Source organism: Lepisma saccharinum, chromosome 2 (genome assembly GCF_977018435.1).
Source record: "Lepisma saccharinum chromosome 2, izLepSacc3.1, whole genome shotgun sequence".
Lineage (NCBI taxonomy): Eukaryota > Metazoa > Arthropoda > Insecta > Zygentoma > Lepismatidae > Lepisma > Lepisma saccharinum.
In genome coordinates, this window is record NC_139230.1 from 119,823,772 (window position 1) to 119,848,051 (window position 24,280).

General features: G+C 36.5%; 1 protein-coding gene across 1 annotated transcript in view; it reads left to right on the top strand.

Moving 5' to 3' along the window:
- Positions 1-24,280, top strand: part of LOC145983612 (uncharacterized) — an 80,073-nt gene that overhangs the window by 28,108 nt on the left and 27,685 nt on the right. Inside the window, exons 10-12 of the mRNA XM_083116675.1 lie at positions 3,894-3,975; positions 22,285-22,434; positions 23,079-23,193. Coding sequence (XP_082972801.1) covers positions 3,894-3,975; positions 22,285-22,434; positions 23,079-23,193 — 347 coding nt within the window. The remainder of the gene's footprint in view (positions 1-3,893; positions 3,976-22,284; positions 22,435-23,078; positions 23,194-24,280) is intronic.

Below are 24,280 nucleotides of genomic sequence, written 5' to 3' on the forward strand. Positions count from 1 at the left end.
TTCACTCCTTCCTCCTTAATGCCCACTAAGTTCATTAAATCATTACTGACAGTTTAAGAAGTCATATGTTGTGCTTTCTGATAACTTAGTTTCAAAAATCAGAGAGACATGTGCCATTTATTCTTAAGTTCATTTGAAGGATTCATTGCCAACTTTCCATGGTGGATTGGTTATCACAGATTGGTATGGTACCAGAGGTTCTGGGTTCGAATCCCAACTGGAGCGTGGTTGTTCTTTTTTACTGTCCCTTTGTGATTATCATCAAATCATTGCTCATCTTCATTTCATTTTATTAACTTGTTCATCACAGGAACATAGTCCCATTTATGTTGAACATAATACGTGCAAAGGTAACGCAACATAATGTTAAAATTTAAAATTATGGTGTAACAACATATTATGAATACAGATAAAACTCATTTACAATCAAACACAATAAAACAGGAAGTTTTATAATCATATACCGGGTGGATATAATTAAACTGACTGTGTTCAGAGTGGTACAGTATGGACTGTAATGAGCCTAGGAGTCTGAAACTTCATAGATATGCTAATGAAGTTATGAGTGCAGGGGAGAGGGGGGGAGAGTAAGTTCCAATTCTCTCTACCAGACACTGTAACCAGTCAGAACCTTGTATGGGTACAGGAAAAAGGCAGGAATTATGAAACACATGATAACAGTGGTTGTGGCACGTTTATTAGGAACTGTGGTTACAAGAACTGTTCAATATGGCCTCCCAACTCAGCAACATGCTGCATCCGTAACACGGCCTGGTCGACAGTTGCTCGCAGCATGTCTAGTGAAGCCTGACCCTGTGGCCGTGTGGTTAGCACATCGCGCTGCGACGCCAAGGGTCCCGGGTTCGAATCCCGGTCGAGCTTGGTTGTTTGTAAATGTCCATTCATCAATTTCATCATTTCATCACTCATCCCCATCTTCGCAAATTAGCCAAGAGGCACAAAACGCGAAGTAAAATAAACTAAATGAAATCAAAATCAAAATCATGTCTAGTGAAATCTGAGTGACATGTCATTGTATGCTAGCCTTCAGATCAGGCAGAACCAGATATGTCCCTGATATGCACAACCTTTTAAATATCCCCACAACCATAAGTCACATGGATCTTCCATGGGATCTGGAAGGCCACGCATCTGCAAATTGCCTACAGATGATGCTGTCATTAGTGAAGGTTTCTTGCAACAAATCTTTCACTTGGCGAGCAACATGTGGTGTTGCCCCATCTTGCATGAAAATGGCGGTGTGGTCACAGTTCCTTTTTGCAAAGCTGGAATCACGTGTTGCACAAGGAGATACCTATAATGTGCAGATGTCACTGTACACCTAACAGGCCCTCAAGGTGTAATCTCCTCAAAGGAAAATTGACCAAGGAGCTAGTAAACCCACACCAAACAGTCACATAAACTGAGTGCAATGGTTGTTCCTGCACAGCATGTGGATGAGTGGACCCCATATGAATTGCTGTTACGAAGATTTTCTTCCATCTGGTAGATAGATTCCCACTTCTGAAATGTTTCTATTTCCCATTGTTGAGGGATATGAGAGTTTACTGGCCCAAGTGGAAATAAAATGTGAGGGTATTATGTCAGATCGTATCGATTTTCCTTTGTCCTTGTTACAAAGTTTCATGTTAAATTCCTCATTCATTACACTAAGCTGTGGTATATTGTTAGAATAAATGTCTTCCTGCTCTGTGATTAGTGCATCATTGTCAGCAGGAACATGAAAGGTAGCAAATAAGTCAGAAAACTGCTCACAAGACAATTCAGAAAGCACAGAGTATCTATCTGCACAGAATACATAAGATGGTATTACCGTCGAGTGTGTCTTGTCACTGATATAAACCCAAATCATTTTAGGATTTGTTTCAATTTGCTCAGCCAAGTTGATATAAATATCCCCTGTACTCCATTTTATGCATTTTTTTAAATGCTGACCTGTGCACAGAAAACTCAATATAATAACACAGTTTTGGCAGTTTTGATTTTCTGTGTTCTTGCTCCTTAACCTTCAATGCTTGTTTAAGTTCTTTATCAAATCATGCCGGAAATTTTCTATCTCTATGTCACATTTTAGGAACTGTCTCATCAATTACACTGAACCGAATTACATGCCAAAGGCATGACTCGAATCTGGGACTCCGGGCACCATAGTCTGATAGTCTAATCATTTCATAAAAAGGGCCCAAATAAAGAAGCTGGAAAGAGCTTGTTTCAAGCAAATTCCACCTGCCATCTTCAGCGGATGTAAAAATTCGCTGATACGAATTCTTCCGGAATCGCAGGAAAGATACTGCAAACACAGCTTTACTCTGAAAGCACCGTTATTGAGAGACGTTGTCTCTCGATGGCCAAAGTTCGAATTTCGTTTAAATAGCTCAGGAGAATATTTCTTCACACAGTCGGTATCTGAGATCTACCGCATGCACAGTCAGTGCCTCGGAACTATACAAGTTGTTGAACTAAGAAAGTTATGGCATGAATAGTTGTTGCCTCTGACTTAAAGTCGAATTACCGGACATTACTAAAGGAGTTACAGCGAGGAGTAGTACACTATCGGAAAGGAGCTTTATTTCAGGACAGTTCATCAGAGTTTTGTCAACGAACCAGGGAGTCGATCGTCACTTCGAGATCTACAGGTAACAAACGTTTATAAAATACTAGTATATCATTCTCTCACACCCCTGCCAGACCAGTCAATTCAAGTGTTTAAATTTAATCCTGAGTGTTGTTTTTATTTCACGGGGCTACCCCCCTTGCTTAGTTAAGTGTTGACATTACTCTTCAGAGCTATACCCCCTCTTACGATACACCTCTCGCAGCAATTTATCTTCAAATATCAGGCTTCACATAGCCTATTTATGATCCCTTAATATAAACAAACTCTTGTTTATATAGAACAAACACATCTTACAGTTCACTAAGAATTTCACTGTCACACACAAATGCTTCTAACCACTTCTTGGTTGGTTACACAAATCAGGAGATGAGAAACCATTGTCATACATCACATCACCAGAAAAGGTGAAATTAAAGTTCTTAAAGAACCTGTTGTTTATGCTTCTTGTTTTTTGATACACATACTTAGACAATCATTTTCATTCCCATTTCCTTGAGAACCTCGGTTGAGTTGTGCAAGTGCAGAAAGCATAAATGGCAAAATACAATTATTATTCACTGCCAAAGCTCCTGCTGCTTTGCATGATTCACCAAGCTTGTCAAGGCTGCCTGAGAGAACATGGTATCTGATGTCCTGCCCAGCAGCTCCATGAAAATATTTTCTCTAAAGAGCACTTGAAATTACAAGTGTCCATCCTTTCAATCTTGTACTTTACCAACATAAATTTAGTAATTATACATAAGTCAGTTAGTACATTTTCTGTGAAACTTACTTCTAAAGGTTCTATTAATTTCAGTGGCGTCTGCCAACATCCACTTGGGAATTCCTTGCTGGTAGAGGCCACCAAAATTATTAGATCCTCTAAAAGTAAGTTTCATAGTAAAAATTAGTAACTCACTCAATCTAATTATTATCAACCACATATTTTATTCCTCAAACATGAAATAAATTTAGTCAATCAAATGGAGACAGAATAGAATAAGATCTTCGCAATTAATCAAAACTGGCAGAAAAACGAAGTAAAGTACATCAAATCAATCGATCAATCAAGCACGATTTATTGTTAGTTGATCACTTTGATTTAGATGTCAAATGTGGTCTCGTCATGATGACTTTTCCTTGGCCCAAGTTGAAATCAAGAATGTGTGCAGCATTGCCTGACTGCTGATCTACCAGTTTTTTTTCTTTCTCTTTTCCTAGAAATCTGTATTTGAATTGTGTTCTCACATTTAACTGTTAATTTTGTTAATTCCAGATGGTGAATAACCAGGAACCACGCAAAAGTAAAGAAAAATGTTTGACACCAGGAAAATTTTTGAACATCCAAAGTGGGAAAGGTATGTTTGCAAAGGTTCCAAATTGTAGAGGTGCATAAACATACTCACTTTCTTATTGTGATTAATGAATACACTTGTAAAGTAAGTCAGTTCTATTTCCTACATGATCACCAAATCTCTAATATATTATATACATTGTTTTGGTGAATTCCTAGCAATGGAATCTGAACCTTGTGTAAAACAAGAGGTTAGGTAGTACATTAGCATTTTCTGAACCTTGCCGAGGAATAAGGTCAATAGAATTGATGGAATTGAATGTTCTTCTTTTTAACACTTATGGAAAGAAACTTGTAGAGACCTAGGATGTCAGCTATTCTACAATTTGGTAATGGCACACACACACACCCCCCCCCCACACACACAGAAAGTGAGAGAGAGAGAGAGAGAGGAAGAGTTCTAGCAACTGTTAATTCTGAACATTGGTGCATACTTTAATCCTGTTTTGTCAGGATTGTTGACAGATTCTGGAATCAAGTCAGTGGCAAATAAAGATGGTACGTTATATTTGGAGAATTTTTAAATTTTATATATATATATATATATATATATATATATATATATATATATATATATATATATAACCTATGTATAGGGTCTTCCTTGTGCATATATTTCAGTACATAAATGTACAACTATGACATGTACTGCAAGTAATACCTTATATATTGAGGAAGTAAATGATAAAGATGCAGATACTGTTGAAATGACAAGCGGTGTTTTGCAATGTATAGCATATTGCACTGTCTATAATGCATCTAATCTTGGAGCTACAAAGTAGCTGAATGTTCTATGCTTCAGTGTGTTGTGAGATAGTGCAAAATTTTTGGACTGCAGAGATCTCATGATTTATGTCTGCCTGAATTTTGCATGTGGAGTTCCTTAGAAGGAAAAGTGTTTGTCAACAGACATGCATACTATACAGGAACTGGAATTAAACAATGGACATGAAATTTCTGTTACAAATGAAGATGTTTTGCAGTAATTGTTGCAAATATGCAGTGTTGCATTTAATCTGACTTGTTTGTGAAGCAAGATATATACTCATGTATGCATGGTCTCTGAGATATTCACATTTACAGAGTACAGTACTACAGTGCCTTGAATAACATAGTGTGGAAAACGCGGATGGTTCTGCACTCTCTGGCTGGTTCCACTCGAAAATGTTCCGCTAGAGGCGCTGGTGTTGAGTCCGGTGCTTGGTATTCGACTGCCTATAATGGAAGTAAATAGAATTTTCGCTGCAACGTCTGATTCTTTTACATGAAGCATTTCTATAAATGTGATAATTGCTATGATATTTGGTACAGTGGTCACGAAGATATTAACGAACATTCTAGACAGTCGACCACGTCCTGATATCGTCATACTTTAGTTAATAATACGGGAGAAAAAATACCCGTGGAATGATCTTGGCAACTAAATTTTTGTGTATGAATTAGATTCATTATTATTATCATCACCATCATTTCTTTTAAAGATATACACACTGAAGCATTTGTATTTTTTATATTTACTGTCTCTTTTCTTCCGTTTTAAACTAATCGTGGCGATGATGATAATGATGATTGCATGAAATGACAAGGGGAACCCCACAAAACTTTCTTAGTGCCATAGACATGAGTGTAAGGCAACATTCAAACCAATGTGACAAGCGACACGGGATGTTCACACTGTCACACTAGTGACACACACTTCCAGACTGTAAAATTGCATTCATTGCACATGAGGGTCCAAACAGCAAACGACACGTTCATATGGCGTATTCGCGTGCTACTTGTTACTTCGGTCGGACCGAAGCAATGCGCTACAGGGGGAGTTCCCAACTAAGTGACAAGCGACATGGTGCCTTCAGTCTATTAGCAAGTGTTGCTTGCGAACAACAGATAGGCGACACGATAAACCGCACATTACAACAACATATCTAGGCAACACAATAAGCAACACGTGTCACTTTGTCGCTTCTGCGTCGCTCAAACTGGGCCATTTCCTCAATAGCTTGCAACATGTTGCCGTACAAGCGGTACGCGACACTTATCGCTTGAGGATTTCACCAACCGAACACTGGCCTGTGCTTCCCGTCATGCCGCTACAATGTGAAACGTTGCTCTTGATTGGCTCCTTTCCAAGCAACATGTGTCGCTTCGGTATGAAAATTGCCTTGGACCAAATGACCCTTGTCACTTTGGTGTTAAATCCTCGTATAGTTTGTCGCGTGTCACTTTGGTCTAAAATCTCCTTGAGGAAATGGTGCAGTCAGAGCTTGTGTCCCTACGGTTCGAAAGGCTGCATTGATTTCTGACTGCTCGCTTTCAAGCGACATTTGTGGTTTGTTGCCTCAGTATGAAATATCTCTCAGGATACTATTTATATTCTAATAACATAGAAAATAAACTCTAATACACAGTCCAAGACCTGACGTCCGGAATCACATTGCGATGTTTCTTCTTGTGTTATGCATGCTATTTATTTATTAATTTTATTTTACTTTTCTTTCCAAATTAATGCCATTTCGTGACTGCAAATCACTCCACAAATATAACTGTTTCCATCAATTCACGTACCGCCTTTCAAGACAAACAAATCTACATAATATATTCCAAAAACTAACAAAGCCGCATTACTTTCATAAGATAATTAGCACCGACATTGATCGCACTGCCATCTATGTTTCTCATCCACCTGGTGAACCAGTTTCTTGGGTCATTTTCCACACTACGTTATTCAAGGCACTGTAACAGTACCAACAGAAACATCCCATGTGTGATTACAAGGAAGTAAGGGATATAGGTTTTGCAAACAATGATGGAGAATTTTAACCCTAGAACACTACCATGTTCCAATATTACAGTGTAAGTAGCACCACATAAATTTTACGTACATGAAGGAATCGATTTTTACCACAACCTCTACATCATGAAAACAAAATGACGATTGTTTGTGAACATTGTTTTGTTTATTTTCCTTATATTGAAGATATGTTCTTCATTTTAAAATGTATAATCCTTTGCGCAACAGCCCTGAAGAGCCTTGGCTTACCTACCGACTGCCGGTCTACCTCCCATGCTTTCCTTTGTCACCCCTAAGCGTGGAGATCTGCAACCAGTATTGGAATAGTCAGCCAGTCAACCCGACGTATCCCCAGCTGTTATAGTAGGTTTCCGGGACCGGATTACGCTTACTCATTCGAAGCTCCCCAATTTCCTCACGATGGTGGGTTGCCACCGGCCGTATATGTAGGCCGAATAAATTCCGACCAGAGCCGGATTTGAACCTACGCCATTCCGCAGCGAATGATCTCAAGACGAGTGAATGCATTAACCCGCTTGGCTACGGAGGAGGACTTAAAATGTATAAACATGGTTTTATTAAACATAGAATATTTTAAGAGAATGTCTTGATTTGAAAGCCCGTACGTACATTACGAATGAAGGCGAAAAGTTCAAACAATGAAAAACAGGCAATAATAATATTCATAATGCTGTAAATAAGTAACAAATGTAATGTTAAGGTCTTACAAGAAAATAGTGTATGCTTCTAAACTTTTGTTTTGAAAATCTAACTATCCAAATCAAATTTACAAATGTCAAAATTACGTGCAAGATTTTTCTCGTTTTACTGCAGCTACGTAAAATTGACATACAGTGCACAACATAATAAAACAAATGAAGAAGATCAGCACTTGCACCCTTTTTACCACAGAGCTGCCTTATGTCCGACAGACTGCTTGAATCACTGCTAGGTGGAGGGTATGTAGGTGGGAGGTGGGAGGTAGGGGAGGGATTTGAGCTCAAAGCAAACGTAAATTTTAAATATGGTAGTGTTCTAGGGTTAAGTATCTGTCAACTGCACCGAGCTTTATTTTGTTTTATAATTGCAGTTACACAATACATACAGTTTAAAGGAATTATATATACTCCATATGTGTAAGGTCTGGATTGTTTTTAGTGAACTTCTTAAGGTATTAACTTTTTAGCTATATTTTCTACAGGTTTTAAATATATTTTTTACATAATGAATCTTTTTTTATGTGTGATTTTCTAATCATGGTTACAAGGAGAATTAATGACAGCGTGCATCAATTTTACATTATTACATCAATTTTTCAATCACAGTCCCATGAAAAATGTATTATTTAGATCATGCACTTTGTATTTATTATCCTGTTCTGTGAGTTGAAAAATTAATTTTTATTATGTGATAATACTTTGGCAGTGGACCCCAAATGTAAGGTTAAAGTGGGGAACTATCATGTAAAAAGGGAGAGGAGAATCTAATTTTACTCTTAATACAATCAGAATATTGTATTAAATGTCTGCAATTATTGTTAGTATTTAGATGTATGAACATGAATGGTAAGAAAAGAGGCATTGAAATCTTGAATGCACACCAAAGTGAGGTCGGTAACCAGAGCAGGTAATGTCATGACCAATGAGGGAAGGAATAATTGAGGTTCAGTGGAAAACTGAAAAAGTTGTATTAAAAATTGTATGTATTACAGATATCAATCTGCGTCAGGTATGCGAAATGGCTTTTTCATGCCTGTAGCACAGATAGGAATCTGGAAAACAGTTCAACAAATATGGTGGTGTCCTTGCACCAGTGTATCAAGCAAGAGCATCAAACTGTTTTTAGATCTTTGTTTACAGAATGCATGAAGCCTATAGAGAAACATCGTCTGATCAGAATTCATTATGGTGACAGGTGTAAGAGTCATACACAAGTGCATGAATGGACTGAGAAGTTCAAAAACAGTGTCACTAATGGGAAGATTCTCCTCGCCTGGGTCCAGCATTCACGATAGTTACGAAAGACATTTCAGCCATAGAGAACGTGATATGAGAAAACTGGTGTGTCACAGTCAACAAGGTGGCATTGGTATTGAACATTAACATTGGATCAGTCCATGTTATCATTCAAGATGAACTTAAATTCTGAAAGATATATGTCTCTCCTCCATGACAATATGAAGTTACATACTGCTGGAGCAACAGTGTCAGCTATTCAAGAGCTGTAGTTTAAGTGCATTCTAGACCTTCTACACTTGTCCTACCTCACGTCATTGGATTTCCTTATATTCGGTCCAGTGAAGGATGCACTGAATAGAAAGCATTAGATGTGGTTCGGTCAGTGGTGCATAAGTAGCTGCACACCCACCCAATTATTTTTCTGAGGTAGCTAAGTGCTTGTCAAGTGCTGGTGTAAGTGTATTGAACTAGAAGGGGACTATGATGAACAGCCACATAAAATAATTATTTCAGTGTTTAAAATAAATACTCTGTGAATAAAAAGTCCAGTTTTCCATTGAACGCACCTTGTTAAGCAATTAATATCATACATGTTATGTTGGCTTCACCTCAATAGCACCTAGTTTTCACCATAAGAGCTACCTTTTTAATGAAGAAATTTCCATGTGCAAAAAATCTAATAGACCCTGCAACTCTTTAATTTCAAGTAGAATTAATAACTGGAGCCCAGATTTCCAGGCATAAAAACTGTCCAAATAAGCAGGCATAAATGTTGAAAATAGGTATGATAATAAGCACTAATAATTTTAGAAAAACATGCAATGAGCATGCATATTTTCATTTTGAATAATGAAGGGCCTCAAATTGAAATTTTCTCAACCAAACTTTAATACTTTCATAACTCTAACTGCTGCAATTGCATAATGCATGTAGAGGATTGCATTTTTATTTAATGTAAACAGTTTTTTTATTGATGCATTATGTATTGATTTTCAAATCAGAGAGATTAATAAAAGTATCTGCTCTAATCTGAAGTAATTGGAATGTCTTGTTGTGTTTAAAAACACTGGCACTGCATTCATGATGATGGGGCATTCACAAAGAAATTGTCATGCCCAGGTCACGATTTGTACCTGGAATCTTTGGTATCAAGGTTGTAGATCAGCTGTTCAGCATGGTTAGTCACAGGAGTGCTTGTAAGGGAAGAAGAAACACTGATGGGCGGTCTTCTTCTTGATGTACGATAGGATGATTTTCTACGTTGCCACCTACTATGCAGTGAAGATGATGTCAAAGGGGTGAATGGTATGGTAACTGCAGTGCCTTATACTGATAGTACAAATTTAGTAACATGAGATGTGGACACAAAAAATACTACATTATATGCATTACAAGATTTACTTCTGACTTGCAGTGCAGAGGAATCTAAGTGACAACTTTTTTCAAGGAACATACATGTTTCTATAAACTAAAGAAAAAGTTTGAAAGTGATATGTCAATTTGACTCTGAGATATAATTTTTAATGTTAACATCTACAGGTTCCTACAATGGCTTTGGCAATGACCAATCGATGCAAAATTATGAAACTTTAGCATCCTGTATCTCAGTAACTGTGAGGTCTAGGGAAGAAAAAAAAATGTGCGTGTTCATAGCTTGGTAGCATTAACAAATACCCCAACTTTAATTAAAAGCTGAATCAGTGGTGTCATGGCCTGGGTGACATGGAATCAGTTGTAAATTTCCACTGTCAAAATCCCAGAAGCAAGGGCTTTATCTTTTATCTGTGAATCTGTTTTGGTTCACTCATCAGCATTTCATTCTTCCTTAGGTTCTACATATGAATAATTTATTTCAGACACCCTCTATCTCCACAGAATATTGTTGTGAGAAAACAACAACAAAGAAAAAAGTGCTATAGTCCCACATAATATTTGAGTGCAGTAAAACAAATTGGCCAAACCTAAGTCCCTTTGTCCAATCAGTTTTACATGGTTTCTGAGGTTTTCCGATATTTAGTAGTGGGGAAATAATTATTTTTCCAAATTTCACATAGGATGATTTTGCAGTAAACCACTTTTGTACCTTTGTTTTATGCCATTATCTGCGCAATTTCATAATGCTCATTTATTGTTATTTTCTTTATGGAGGGAGAAAATCACAAATAAGAATTTTGTTCTCTTTTTTTCATGAAATAGATGACATTGGGCGTGAAGAAAATGAAAAAGGTTGAAAACACAAATGTATTCTTTCCTTCAGAATAATCATTATCACTTAAGGGGAACAAAATAATTAAAATCTTCCACGTTAATGAAAAAGAATCATATTTTTAGAGAACAAAATAGGTCTTAACCTTTTGGATCCCAAGCGTCTCGAACGAGATACCTAAAAGTAACCCTCAGGGTCCCAAGCCTCTCGATCGAGACGCTGTGTCAAGGTCGTAGTTTTTACGTTATAACTTTTCTATTTTTGGCTAGAATTTCGATTTTTTTTATATTGTTTCTAACACATGTATTTAACAGAAATGTTTCTTGCACCTTTTTTTTCTTCATGAAAATGGAGGTGAAAAGGCGGGAAAAGGGACTTTTCTTTTGCGTCTCTTTTCAAGGGAAAATATAAATTTCAAACATTTCAACAAGTTTTTAAAATAATTTTTGGGGTTTTTCTCCCTTCCCCCTCCATATATATGCCAAATTTGCATAAATTTTGCATTTTGTGCATTTTGACATTTTTTTCGGGGGGGAAACGCCATTTTTTAAAGAAAAGTATTTTTGGGGGGATTTCCCCCTTTCCCCCTTCATATGTACGCCGAATGTGCATAAATTATATATCGTCTGAATCTGTGATTCATTCTGCGTACAACGGTGTATCTTTCATATCTCTAGGGAATTTAGTTTCTGAGCTATAGTCATTTCAAGGTACCACTGCATTTTGAAGCTTGAATCTGTGGCGTGCCCACTATTCCTTTTGGGGATACAACTCAAGTTACATTGGTCATACGACAATGATGCAAATATTTTTCTGTTTCTTCCATGCCAGCAATAATTTCTATGTGCATTTTGAACTTTTCATATCCTTTTTTTCTGGGGGTGGAAGGGGGGGGGGGGGCGAAACCCCATTTTTTTAAAAAAAAAGTATTTTCAGGGGATTTCCCCCTTTCCCCCTCCATATATACGCCAAATGTGCATAAATTATATATTGTCTGAATCTGTGATTCATTCTGCGTACAACGGTATATAGTTCATATCTCCAGGGCAAATAGTCTCTGAGCTAAAGTCATTTTAAGGTACCGCTGCATTTTGAATCTTGAATCAGTGGCGTGCCGACCATTCCTTTTGGGATGTACAACTCAAGTTACATTGGTCATATGATAATAATGCAAATATTTTTGTGTTCCTTACATGTCAGCGATCATTTCCATGTGCATGTCGACACTGTCATGTACTTTTTTCGAGGGGGCGGGAGGGGGCGAAACCCCATTTTTAAAAAAAAAAAGTATTTTCAGGGGATTTCCCCCTTTCCCCCTCCATATATACGCCGAATTTGCATAAATTTTATATAGTCTGAATCTCTGGTTCATTCCGCGTACAACGGTATATCACTCATCTCTCTAGGGCAATTAGTCTCCGATCTACACTCATTTAATTGAAACTCTGCATTTTGCTCAAAATCGGCTCGGGACCGTGAGGCTTACTTGTGAAAATGACCTTGGGACTCAAAAGGTTAATCTTCCTCATAGTCCAAGTTGAAGCATTCAGTATCTGTTGTTTGCCACAGCAGAATGTTGTAGTAGAAGTTCTCATATTCTCGTGTGTAATCCAGCAACTTACGAATATCATCCAGTTTCTTCCTGTTTGTGGGGACCTTTCCTGCTGGCTTTTGCTGAGGGTAGATGAGATGGAACTTAATTCAGGCAGCAATTCATGGAGTGGTATGCCAAGGATTTTCAAAAAAGTGGAAGAGTGTTGCATATACTTTTTTTTAGTCGTCAGCCTTTATTTTGCCACCATTTCTTCTTCTGATGTTCTTTTCTTCAGGCATGCTGGACCAAAGGGGGGATTATGACCTCTACCAACCCCTCCTCCCCCTTGGAGACACTACTGAATTCACGAGAATTCCGAGCACACCACTCCACGGGAGAACACTTGTTCTTGGATAAAATGCAGTATTGCCAACTGTACGGATTGTGCAATTGAATTAGTTGGTACCAACTGAAGTTACATCTGTACTGTAGAAAGCCTTTATGTCATGGTGCTTGAGGGGTTTCTACAGTAAACAGATATTTCAAGGCCACTTATCTGCATTAGGTGAGCAGTTATATGCGTAGTTGCTACATCAAATGATGCGTCTCTGTAAGAGCAATATGAAACTGTAAAAATGTTTTTGCCAAAAGTGGTTTAAAATTTTAAATTAACGATTCATATTGTATTAAGACAGCATTCTCTGGTAACTCAGTGTCATCCTCAGTGTTAGGAAGTGTACATTTTGCTGTACACCATTAATCAACTGGCAATTCAAGAACTTTTCTTTCCAGCAAAATCTCATAAGAATACTCCTGAATGCTTCCACAATTTAACACCAGGCTACCTCACTCATATTTGAAGCCAGATATTATAAATCGTAAGGCTGCATTTATACTACCCATGTTGAGAGTGCACTTATTTGGAAGTCCAATACTTCAACTAAGATTTCAGATTTCTTTACATTCTCCTTATAATTTTACATTATTATCTGTCTGATTTTTAAATAATTTAGAGGAATAGCATCTATTTTTAAATACAATACTTCTAACAGGTCTTCTGTTAGAAATGGATCTTAACTCTCATGTTTATCTTGTTACTTGGTGACCTTACGACAAGCACTGGACTAAATCCAGATTCTGGTTGCAGTTGAGTTGCCGTATAGATGTGGTAGGTCATAGGTTACCAGAAGGCAGTGCTTCCATCTGTATCATGCATTCCTTTAAGTCTAGTGTTATTTGATTCTTTATCCAACTATTTTTGTATGGTATAGTCCTTTTCTAAATCTCTTTGGTTTGGCAGTCTCTGTTCTTCCATATTCCATGAGCAAATCATTGTTCTTCTCTAGAATGATGGTCCTTTGCTCCTTCTCATTTCCACTCTCTCTCTCTCTCTCTCTCTTTCTCTGCTTGGAATCTCTTTGGTTTTCTAGAAGAGTTCTTCACCTCTGCTGACTGAGGGTTGATTATGTCTTCTATCTTGTGCTTTTGTATCACCTCTCCACCCTTCTATCTGTTCTGAGACTTTGAATCTCCTTAATATTTGGTCGGCTGGCCAGTGCTGCAAGAGTACCCTGTTAACAGTAGTTTTTTGAATTATATGCGGGGTTTGATTAATATTTAAATTACCATTTTGTTTACACGTTCGACTAAGTTGCAGTATCATTCACTCATAATTCAAGACATTCAAGCAAAATTCCTTCATAAAAATACCTGAGAATTTGCAACATCTCCTGTTTCTTAACCCTACGTACACCAAGGGGTTGCACGTAACACCGCACACCAAGGGAGGGTTAAAAAATGTCCACCACATAAATCATTATTTTCTGTCCCAGAAAATTTAATATTCTTCTCTATTTTGTAGTAACTATAAACTAAGACAACTGAAGGCTATGAACAGAGCAGGTATTAAGTTTATCACCTTTATTATTTGTTATTCTTACAATATATTTGAACATTATGGAAATTCTATTAAGTATATCACCATTTTTATGTGTTATTCTTACAATATATTTTAACATTATGGAAATTCTATTCACATATTTCCCGAATTATAAGAGCAATGATGTAGTACTACAGACATAAATTATTTTAGTTTTTGGAAGCTACAGAGTAAGCATTGTTGTCTTATATTACTTTCCAAAAGTCATTGTTGGTTACTCTGAATCAATAGTCTTGCGTTTGCAAGAGCGGCACACTTTACTTTTTTCACTATGCTTTCCACAGACAAAGGCTTCACATTTTCCACATACAATTGTTGTTTTTGCAAACTTGTTCAACTGTACATTTTTCGATCTGGCTTCTTTGCAACAAAGAACACATCTTCCTCTTCCTGTTTTCGGTTATTTTACATGCACATTATGGTAACACGTTACACCAAGGGTGGGTACTTTATGTCCACCACGAAAACTTTTTTTACATTTTGGGTTATTTTCTAGAAATTAAAAGTATTGAATGACAGAAAATAAAATTTATATTATTTTTGACACAAAACCTGAACTATGACATGATACTAAAGAAATATCCATAAAAATTCTTATCTGAATCATAGTGTGGACAATTTTTAACCCACCTTGGTGTACGGAGGTTTAAAGTCTCAATCTCCCTCTGCTTTGCATCAGCAGATACATATTGCATTTTTTACTGCTGCACAGAACTGTTTGAAAGATTTCCACCATCTTTCTATGGTAATAAACCAGGCTTTCATTTTACCTTTATGACAGAAGGAAGTACTCTTAATCTATAGTGCATAGGCATTATCATAACATCCTTAGCTCCTCCAAGTAGTGGTCAGATGATACTGAATTTATCTTCCTGTAAACTTGGTTAGATAATTAACATCTGGCATTCTATGTAAATAGAAGAAGTATCAAGATATTGATTAATATCTCCTTCTGACCTCATATTTTCAATTTGGTTATGCCTTTTCCTATTCTTATGGTTCATATTAGGCATCCACTCAATAGAAGATATAAATTCAGTAGAAGAAATTCCTGAAATCAGAGTGATTATCGCCTCATCCTTCAGCTATTTTCCATTGACAGGCAAGTATTTCTTCTTGCAGTCACTTTGGGGTTTCTTTGCACATTTTACAGCTTCCAAAGTTGAAAGTTTACTAGAAGATATTCCTCCATACCATGGAACTTTCAGTTCATTTTCTTACTAAATTACTCCTTGTACCATTTGCACAGATTCCTCAAAGTATAGGGTGTTCCGTATAGGATGCCAAATTAGAAAATTAAATAAAAATAGGGAATATATCATGAAAATATTGAAAATAGTTATATTTCACATATATGTAAGCAGTAACATCTCCCATTTAAGTATGAAAGACAATGTCAAGCATATGTCCATCCCTACTCAGTCTGCATGCATTTATACGCTCCACAAAATTATTGATAACCCTCTCTCAGAAGTCTGTCCTGATGCCTCCAATCACCCGTATGATTTCTGCCTTCAGTTCCAAAAGGGTTCGTGGATTGTTGGCATACACCTGTGATTTCACAAACCCCCATAAGAAGAAATCATAGGGTGCAAGATCATATGACCTTGCCGGCCACTTTGGTAAAATGTCTTTACAATGAAAACACGTTGCTCAATTATAAACTGTTCCATATCGTAACCACAACAAACAATTGAGTACATTAATCAGCATGACAACAGATACCAACATTGGTAAGAACAGGTCTGCCAACCTCGAAACAAAACATTAGCACTCGATTCAAATTCAACATCCTGTACAGAACATCCTTTATTGTGCTCATGCACCACAGATTCTATCATTTCATCAATTAACAAATTAATTTATTATTTTTCTACTATCTATTTCCCTACATTCTGTAATGTATCTCTTCCTTGCTCAACATTCTTCAAAAATTTCATTCTGTATTGCTTCCAACTTGTTTATCTTCTTGTCCTCTATTCTCTTCATTGGGTCATTTTTACTTTCTTGCATTATATATTTATAACCTAGTCTTCTTTCCCATCTGCAACTTTCTTCATTAATTTATTCTTATCCTGCTTTCTTCCTCCTTCAGTGTCATCAATTCCTTATTAATGTATTTCCTCTGATCCTCCATCTTCTTTTTCAAACCTTGTCTGTATTCTTCCATTTTCAACATTAGTTCTTCCTTGTTATTTCTACATACAACTTCTGTGGTTTTTAAGAACTACTTTACTTTAATTCCTTCCTCTCCTTCCTCACTCAATTCTCTTTATCAATTCATCTTTATTTTCCTTTCTTCCCTCTTCAAATCATCTTTACAATTCATTCTTATATTCTTGTCTACCCTTGTCAAATTTCTTTCTTCTTCCATAGCACTACAGCCCTGGATGGGTCATGGCCTTCCTCAAGAGAGTCTGCCATTTATCCCGTCTGGCAGCAACAGCTTTCCACTTTCCCCACCTAGCTCTTGCAGCATCCTCTTCAACTTGCTCCTCTCATCTCAACGTCAGTCTTCCTTTAGGTCATCTACCTCCAGGTTCTGACACAAGTACTTTCTTTGCTGGATTGTTTTCATTGAGACACATAGCATGACCTGCTCACCTCAGCCCACTTAATTTTATAAATTTAATTGAATTGAATTGTTGTTTTAAGTCCACTTTATTCACAGAAAGGCTAATTAGGACTGGACCTACAATTTATAGTGCATCTGAACCACTATGTGCCTCTACTGTGTATGGAATCCTAGACTCCTTGATTACAAGGTGACTACGCTACCACTGTGCCATTCAGGGAGGCCCTTTGATAAATTTAAGAATGTCATCATCTTTTTATAATTGATACATCTCTTGATTTGTTCTTCTTTGCTAATCACCTCCAAGATGTAAGAGTTTCTAGATTTGACATACAATGTTTCTCTCAAAACAACCTAACTGTGATTCATCCTGCTTTGTGAGGGTCCATGTTGCAGCTCCATATGTGAGCATGGGTCTTATAAGTGCTTTTTTTTTTTTTTTAGTGTCACCTTCGTGCCTGGGAAGCAGTTGAGATTTCATATGCTTCATGAGTCCATAGTAGCTTCTGTTGGCTGAGGTTAGGAGTTTCTTTACTTCCACTGTTCTATTCATTTTTAATATTGGAACCCAGACACTTAAAATTGTCAACTCTTTGGAAAACGTATTTTCTCATGGTCAAAGAGGTTCTCCTTCCTTCCACTATATGTATATACTGTTCTCTCCTGGATAATTTCTAATACCATTTCTTGTGCTGACTTTTCAGATGTGGAGAAGGTTTCCTTGAACCGAGCCATAGGCACACATGATGTCAATGTCAATATCTGCATATGCCAGTATCAGAGTGGTTCTTGAAAATAGAGTGACTATTGTGCATACCTGAATCCTGCATTGCTTTCTGAAGAGCTATGTTGAATAAGAGACAAACCAGGGCATAAGCCTGTCTCTATCCGTTCCTGGTCTGGAAGGGTTTCGATAAACTAGTCTGTATTCTAACAAAGCGCTCAACCTTTGCCATTGTCATTTTGACCAACTTTGTTAGATTCCTCGGTATGCCAAATTCTTCCATAACATAGTCAATTTTTTTATGGTTTATGCTGTTGCATGCTGCTTTAAAATCTATGAATAAGTGATGTAACCCTACTTGAAACTTAGTTGTCTTCTCTATTATCTGATTCATAGTAAATATTTGATTCGTGGATATTTCCCTGGACGAAAGCCACGCTGATAACTGCCTAGTATGTGTATATGCCAAGTCTCTCATACATTATGTTGGACAGGATTTTATATGGTACATTAAGAAGGGATATGCCTCTGTGATTATTACAGACTAATGGACCCCCTTCCTTCAGGAATGGGGAAAATATTCCATGATTCCAGTCTTCTGGCATCTTCTCAGCTATCCACATTCTTTGTATGATCTGATGTATTCTTGCTTTCACCCCAACACTTAAACAGTTCAGCTGATGCTTTATTGTTCTTCAGTTTCTTGATAGCCTTATTTATTTCTTCATAACTGTGAGGTTCTGAGTCATCTTCAGTGTGCTGTGTATGTTGGTTCTTCGCACATATCTACTCTGTATCCTTATTTAGAAGCTCGTCAAAATGCTCATTCCATTGTCGTAGTATGCCCTGTTGGTTAGTTATTAAAGTTCCTTCCTTACTCTTACATAGTGTAAGTCTTGGTTTAAATTTCTTTCATGACTGGTTTTCTCTTTGATAAAACTTTCTCACTTCTCTAGATGAGTACATGCCCCCTAGCTGTTCCAGCTGTTTCTTCTTCCATTATCGTTTCTTCTCTATGTATTATCTTTTCACACCTCCCTTTCTCTTGGTATTCAGAAATGCACCATGTGTGTTATGCTTCTGAAGCATCTGCCGATATGCTTCATTTGTTCCCCCTGTAACTTTTGCACACTTAAGATCATACCATGGGTTCCTACTTGTTGGAGTTTCTTCTCCAATTACTTCATCTGATACAATGTGTGTTATTTCTGTAGAGACTTCCCATTCTTCATCTATTTATTGTAGTTCCTTGTCTGTTAGGATATTTGGATAACTGTTCTTCAATGTTCGAGGAGTAGAATTGTATTCTCATCCTTTGTGGAGTTTAGATGGTGCATATTTACTTTCTTTTACCCCTCTCTGTTTGTGAATATTTGATATGTGGGCTCTGATTTTAACCCCTACTAAATAATGATCTGAGTTAGTCTGGGGATCGCCAAGTACATTTTTGTATGTCTTTTTGAGGAAACATAGTACTGCCGATTGACATGTTATGTGATGCTGGAAACTACTGTTAATTGCAGGCAGTTGTCATTTGTGCTTGGGTGTAGGCTTTATTTGCCGATCGTGGGTTGAAATATCTGTTCCTGTCCTATTTGTGCATTCATGTCTCCAAAAATTATTTTCACATCGTGTTTCAGATTTCTGTTATACACTTCTTCCAAAACCTCATAGAATTCATCCTTCTGATCTTCACCTGCTGCCTCTGTTGGTGCATGTGTGTTTATTAAAGTGTAACTGAAGAATTTTCCTTTTATTCTAAGGCTACATATTCTTGGGTTGATAGGTTTAAAATCTAAAACTATCTGCTTACAAGAATATTTTACAATAAAGCCTGTTCCTAATTGGTGGGTGTTGTCATGACAGCTATAAAATACTGTGTGACTTTTCTTTCCAAGAACTCTTTCTCCTTTCCATTGGATTTCTTGTATAACTCTAATTTCAGTTTTGTATTTATGAAGTTGGTCTAATAGGAGACTGAAAGCTCTAACCCAGTATAGTGATCATACATTTCAGGTTCCTATGTATAGTTCACTCTTTTACCTTTTCTCACCATGTCATCGCCCTTTAATCTGATAGGCTTTTTTCTTTTGGTTCTCATAACAATTAGTTTTTAACAAGGTTGGGTCATTGGCCCAATGCTCAACCCCCAACCTGGAGGGCCAGGTTATTTGACATTGAGGTTTTCTTACTGTAGCCCTTACCCCAACTACTTCCTGCAAGGCAGCAGTGCCAATTTTGGTCCGGTCCAGGTATTTTATTTCCCTTGTACCATAGGCGTAGTTTCGTCCATCCACTTGGTGAGGGGAGGGGTGCTAAATGGGGCTAACATTAACATAATTCATGCTTTTATTCATTATGAAAATCAACATGGCTTTCTTCTTGGGACACAGATGATCCCCACATGACCTTATGCAAAAGAAATGGATGCACATGGTCCCCATCAACTTTTATAGAAAAAATAAATCGATCTCTGCATCTACCATTTTATGTATTCTACCTGCATCAAAACATAATTTGAACTTATTTCCTTAAGTGTGATTGTCACACCTCAAGAAAATATCATGGTGAATTTTCTAATTTTTTGTGCACTTTCTCTTTCCTTAATTATTTTGTGCAGATGCTGCATGCATTTTGGGCAGGGGGGGGGGGTTCAATGTGAGGATAGGAAAGGGGCTTAACTCCCTAGACCCTACCTAACTAAGACCATGCCTTGTACCCTTGATATCTGAAGTGCATTCCCCTATCTGACATCTGGGAGGTGCTGGATGGGAGACTAACAACTCCCCATGGGGTCAATTTTCTTTATCATGGCTGATTTTTATTCCCGAACTATTTATTTTCCCCTCTTGAAGCTTCTTTAGCACATATCTTCTTTCTTAATTTTCATCTTCAATTTTCTGTGGCATATCTCTTTTTTTCCTTCTTCAATTCTTCTCATCAATTCTTTATTTTTTTTCAGTCCTCTTTATCAACTCAGTCTCAACTCCTTGTGATGCTTCATATTTCTATTTTTTTTCCTGTTTCAGTTTCATTGCAAGAACCTCCTTTGAGCATATCTAGAGCTTTTTCATATTAAAAGTAGAAATTTGTAGGTTTGTAATTTTGTAACTTTGTAGTTCGTGCACATGAAGTCACTATCAGAGACCAGAGACCTCTGGATATGGAGAAATTGATACTTTTTTAGTGGAAATACATCTCACATTTCCTGCATTGGGTTATCTTGTCAAAGGGCCTTTATCTTCACAGCAACCTATTTATTCATTCTTTCCTTGATTTGACTCCTCCCTTCCTATTAATGAAAGAGGCATGTAGTTAGAACTGCATCATCATAATGTTTTGGAATTTTCAAATGACATCACACAACATGATGAATTTCTTTGTATCCTATTTAATTTAAGTTAGAAATTTTCTTCTTTAGACTTTCGTGTTGCATTTACAACTTCCATTGTGTCTATTGGAATTTTTTAGATACACCTTTTTTCTTTCCATGTTACAGTACCAAATTTACCTGGGTGAGGATCATGGTAACTTGCCCAATCTCCTTATGTGGTAGGTTTATGAGACTCCTTTACAAATGACTGCATTAAACCTTCTCAGGACATGATGTACAATGGCACATGGAGGACTTATCTTGAATACAAAGTTTTTTGAAAACTTTGTGCTATTTTTCACACACAGCTTTATAATAATCTCAGTGTAATGTTCTTCCCAAGTCATGTGTTCTCTGAACTCTGCAACTCAGTGTATCTCTCTCGTTTGGTAAATGCCTATCTCCTGCTTCATTGGATATTGCCATGATAACGGAACTACCTGTTTTGTTGCCAAGATCTGGATATTTCTAGTATAATCGATTTAGTTCTGGAATTCAGAAATAAGTTCAGCTTCCAGTGCAGACACACTGGGTTTCTGGTCTGCAGGACAAAATTGCAGACCAAAAGTAGCAAAAATGCAACATAAAATAAAGTAAATGAATCAAGAAGGCTTTTCTGCAAGAAGAATTATTGGTTCTGATTCAGATTATTGTTCAAGCTGGCGTTATTGTTGAATATTGTCTTTTCAATCTATTTTGACAAAATTCAGATGAATTGTGTTACACTGGTTAGTAAAATGTATGTATAAAATGTTTATATTAAAATTATATTCAAAATGTAAATTGTTCCATTTCATGACCAAATAGTCTGATTTGCATGAAACCTATTGCAGTTTGAAGATAGAAAATGTCTTGCTTCCTGTCCATATAATAAACCCTCTTCACCTTAACTTCAACAATGATGAATTAAATAATTAACTGTAAAAATTACAGCAAATTACTAAATATACTAATCAGAAAGTAAAAAATAAAGTAAAACTTTATCAACCACGTGTGCAGTCAGATTTAAAGGAGCACATGCATGTAATTTCTTGTATGAAATTATGGAACCTGCTAAATAATAGGTACTTCATTCTTTAAATTATTAATTACTCAATTATTAATTACTCAATACTTGTTACTTCATTTTGTAAACTATTAATTTGAATTTAGTAGGAAGTTAAGGCAGCAGCTTAATTGCATATTTGTTGTTCTTCCTTTAAACAATGTGCAGGAGGAGAACAGGCGGTAGTGGCTGAAACACGCTCCTCTGAGCCAGCTCCTGCATGGCAGCAGCACAAACTAAATAAGCTGGAATATGGACTGGAACCTAACCCATTCATATCTAAAGGAGTATGGATACCTGAAGATAAAGTTGGAATGAGTAAGTATACAGATGCATTTTTTATACTCTTCAATTTCAGGGCAGTACAATTTTGTTCCTTGATTTGTGAGGTTATTTAAATACTTATTTCAGTGCTATTTTTTGTTGTTATTTGAACAGTATTAGTTTTTAAAATAGTTAAGTTGTTTATGTTGTTCATCTAGATTTGTGAGTATTTTATTGATCTAATATTTTTTTTCATTTAAGGCAAAGTAAGTCATTACAAACTATAAGAGAAACAGAATGTGCTAATATATGATTTTTATGTTAGATAGATGATAATATATAAATTATCTCCAGGTAATAATTATTCTCATCACCATTAGAATACATGTAAAGATGGATTTATACATGTGATTATTGAAAATTCATATTGTGATGTACAACTTTAGTGTTAATTTATTCACATTTAAAGTATACATTTAGTATTAAATGTGATACACTATATCTTTCAGGATATCACAAGAAATTCCTTTTGTTATCCAAAATCTCCTAGTTAAAACTGTTATGCAGGAAGAACTATACATTTATGTAGCAATATATCACAATGGATATTTACTATGTAATTATCTGTGTGTCTGTTCCTATGTGCTGATCTAAGTGTAATTTTAACAATGTACGCAATGGTTCTTTCCTGATAATAGTTTCCAATGATCTGCAAAGCATTGCCAACCTGTGTGAATGTATGATAGAGTTATCTTCTGAGCATGAATGCCCTGGAAAAATGTGTGTGTTGTCTGGCACCAAAGAGTCAGTCTGGTAAGTTGCAATATATTGTTGAAACTGTATTTATTTGATCAGGTTATTGCTTCCAAACTGGATCATTTTTTTCTGTAACTAATACAATTTTTTACCAGAGCAATAATGGCTGTAAATCATTGGATGCTGATCCATGCATTTTTTTATCATAGTATTTCTATGTACAGGAAACCACAAATGAAACTGTGGGAAGGTATATTGTCTAATGGAAAATAAATTGGCAATACTGTACATACCAAAGCACTCGTGATAAAATGCTGGAATTTCATGAAATGTGCAAATTCAGCATTGAAGGTCATGCCACAGGTTGATGGGCAACATTTCAAGGAAATAGAACAGAATTTCCTGATGCAAGTTTTAAAATTTAAGTGGTTTTTCTACTTTTTAAAAAGATGTTTTGACATTGTGGTTATATTACTTATAATTATTTGTATATTTTGTTCCTTTACATCACTTTTCTGCCACTATTAACAAATTTTGACACTGAGGATGAATGATAATTAGATGAAATTGATGAAGTGTTACCCCTCCCCAGACATTATTCATTCCCAAAACCTAGGCAGAGAGATTTGAGCAGACTGTCTTACACTCTCACCTATTCAGTTGCTTGTGACTAGATGTAATTACACAGGTTTTCATATAGAACATTTTTTCTATACATACTTTATCTATCTATCTTTATCTCTCTCTCTCTCTCTCTCTCTCTCTCTCTCTCTCTATATATATATATATATATATATATATATATATATATATATATATATGTATGTTTCTGTCACTTGTAGGGATGACGAAAGGGAAGCAAATGCAACAAAAATGAGATAGGGAACCCTGGTTCGGAAATGCCCCAGTCAAAATTACAAGCCAAAACCTTTGAAGGTCATGCAACCACACATAACATGGAATGGAACCATAAAAGATGTCTGGGGAAGTGGAAAATGAACACAGAAGAACTGTCATGTCTTCAATGAGCAGTAACTGCAGCCTTTATTACAGCAGTTGTTCAATGTGACACCCTTCTGCCTCGATACAGGCATGATAGTGTCACAATAAGCTCTGTCGCATCTGCTCTAATTTTCCAGGAGTC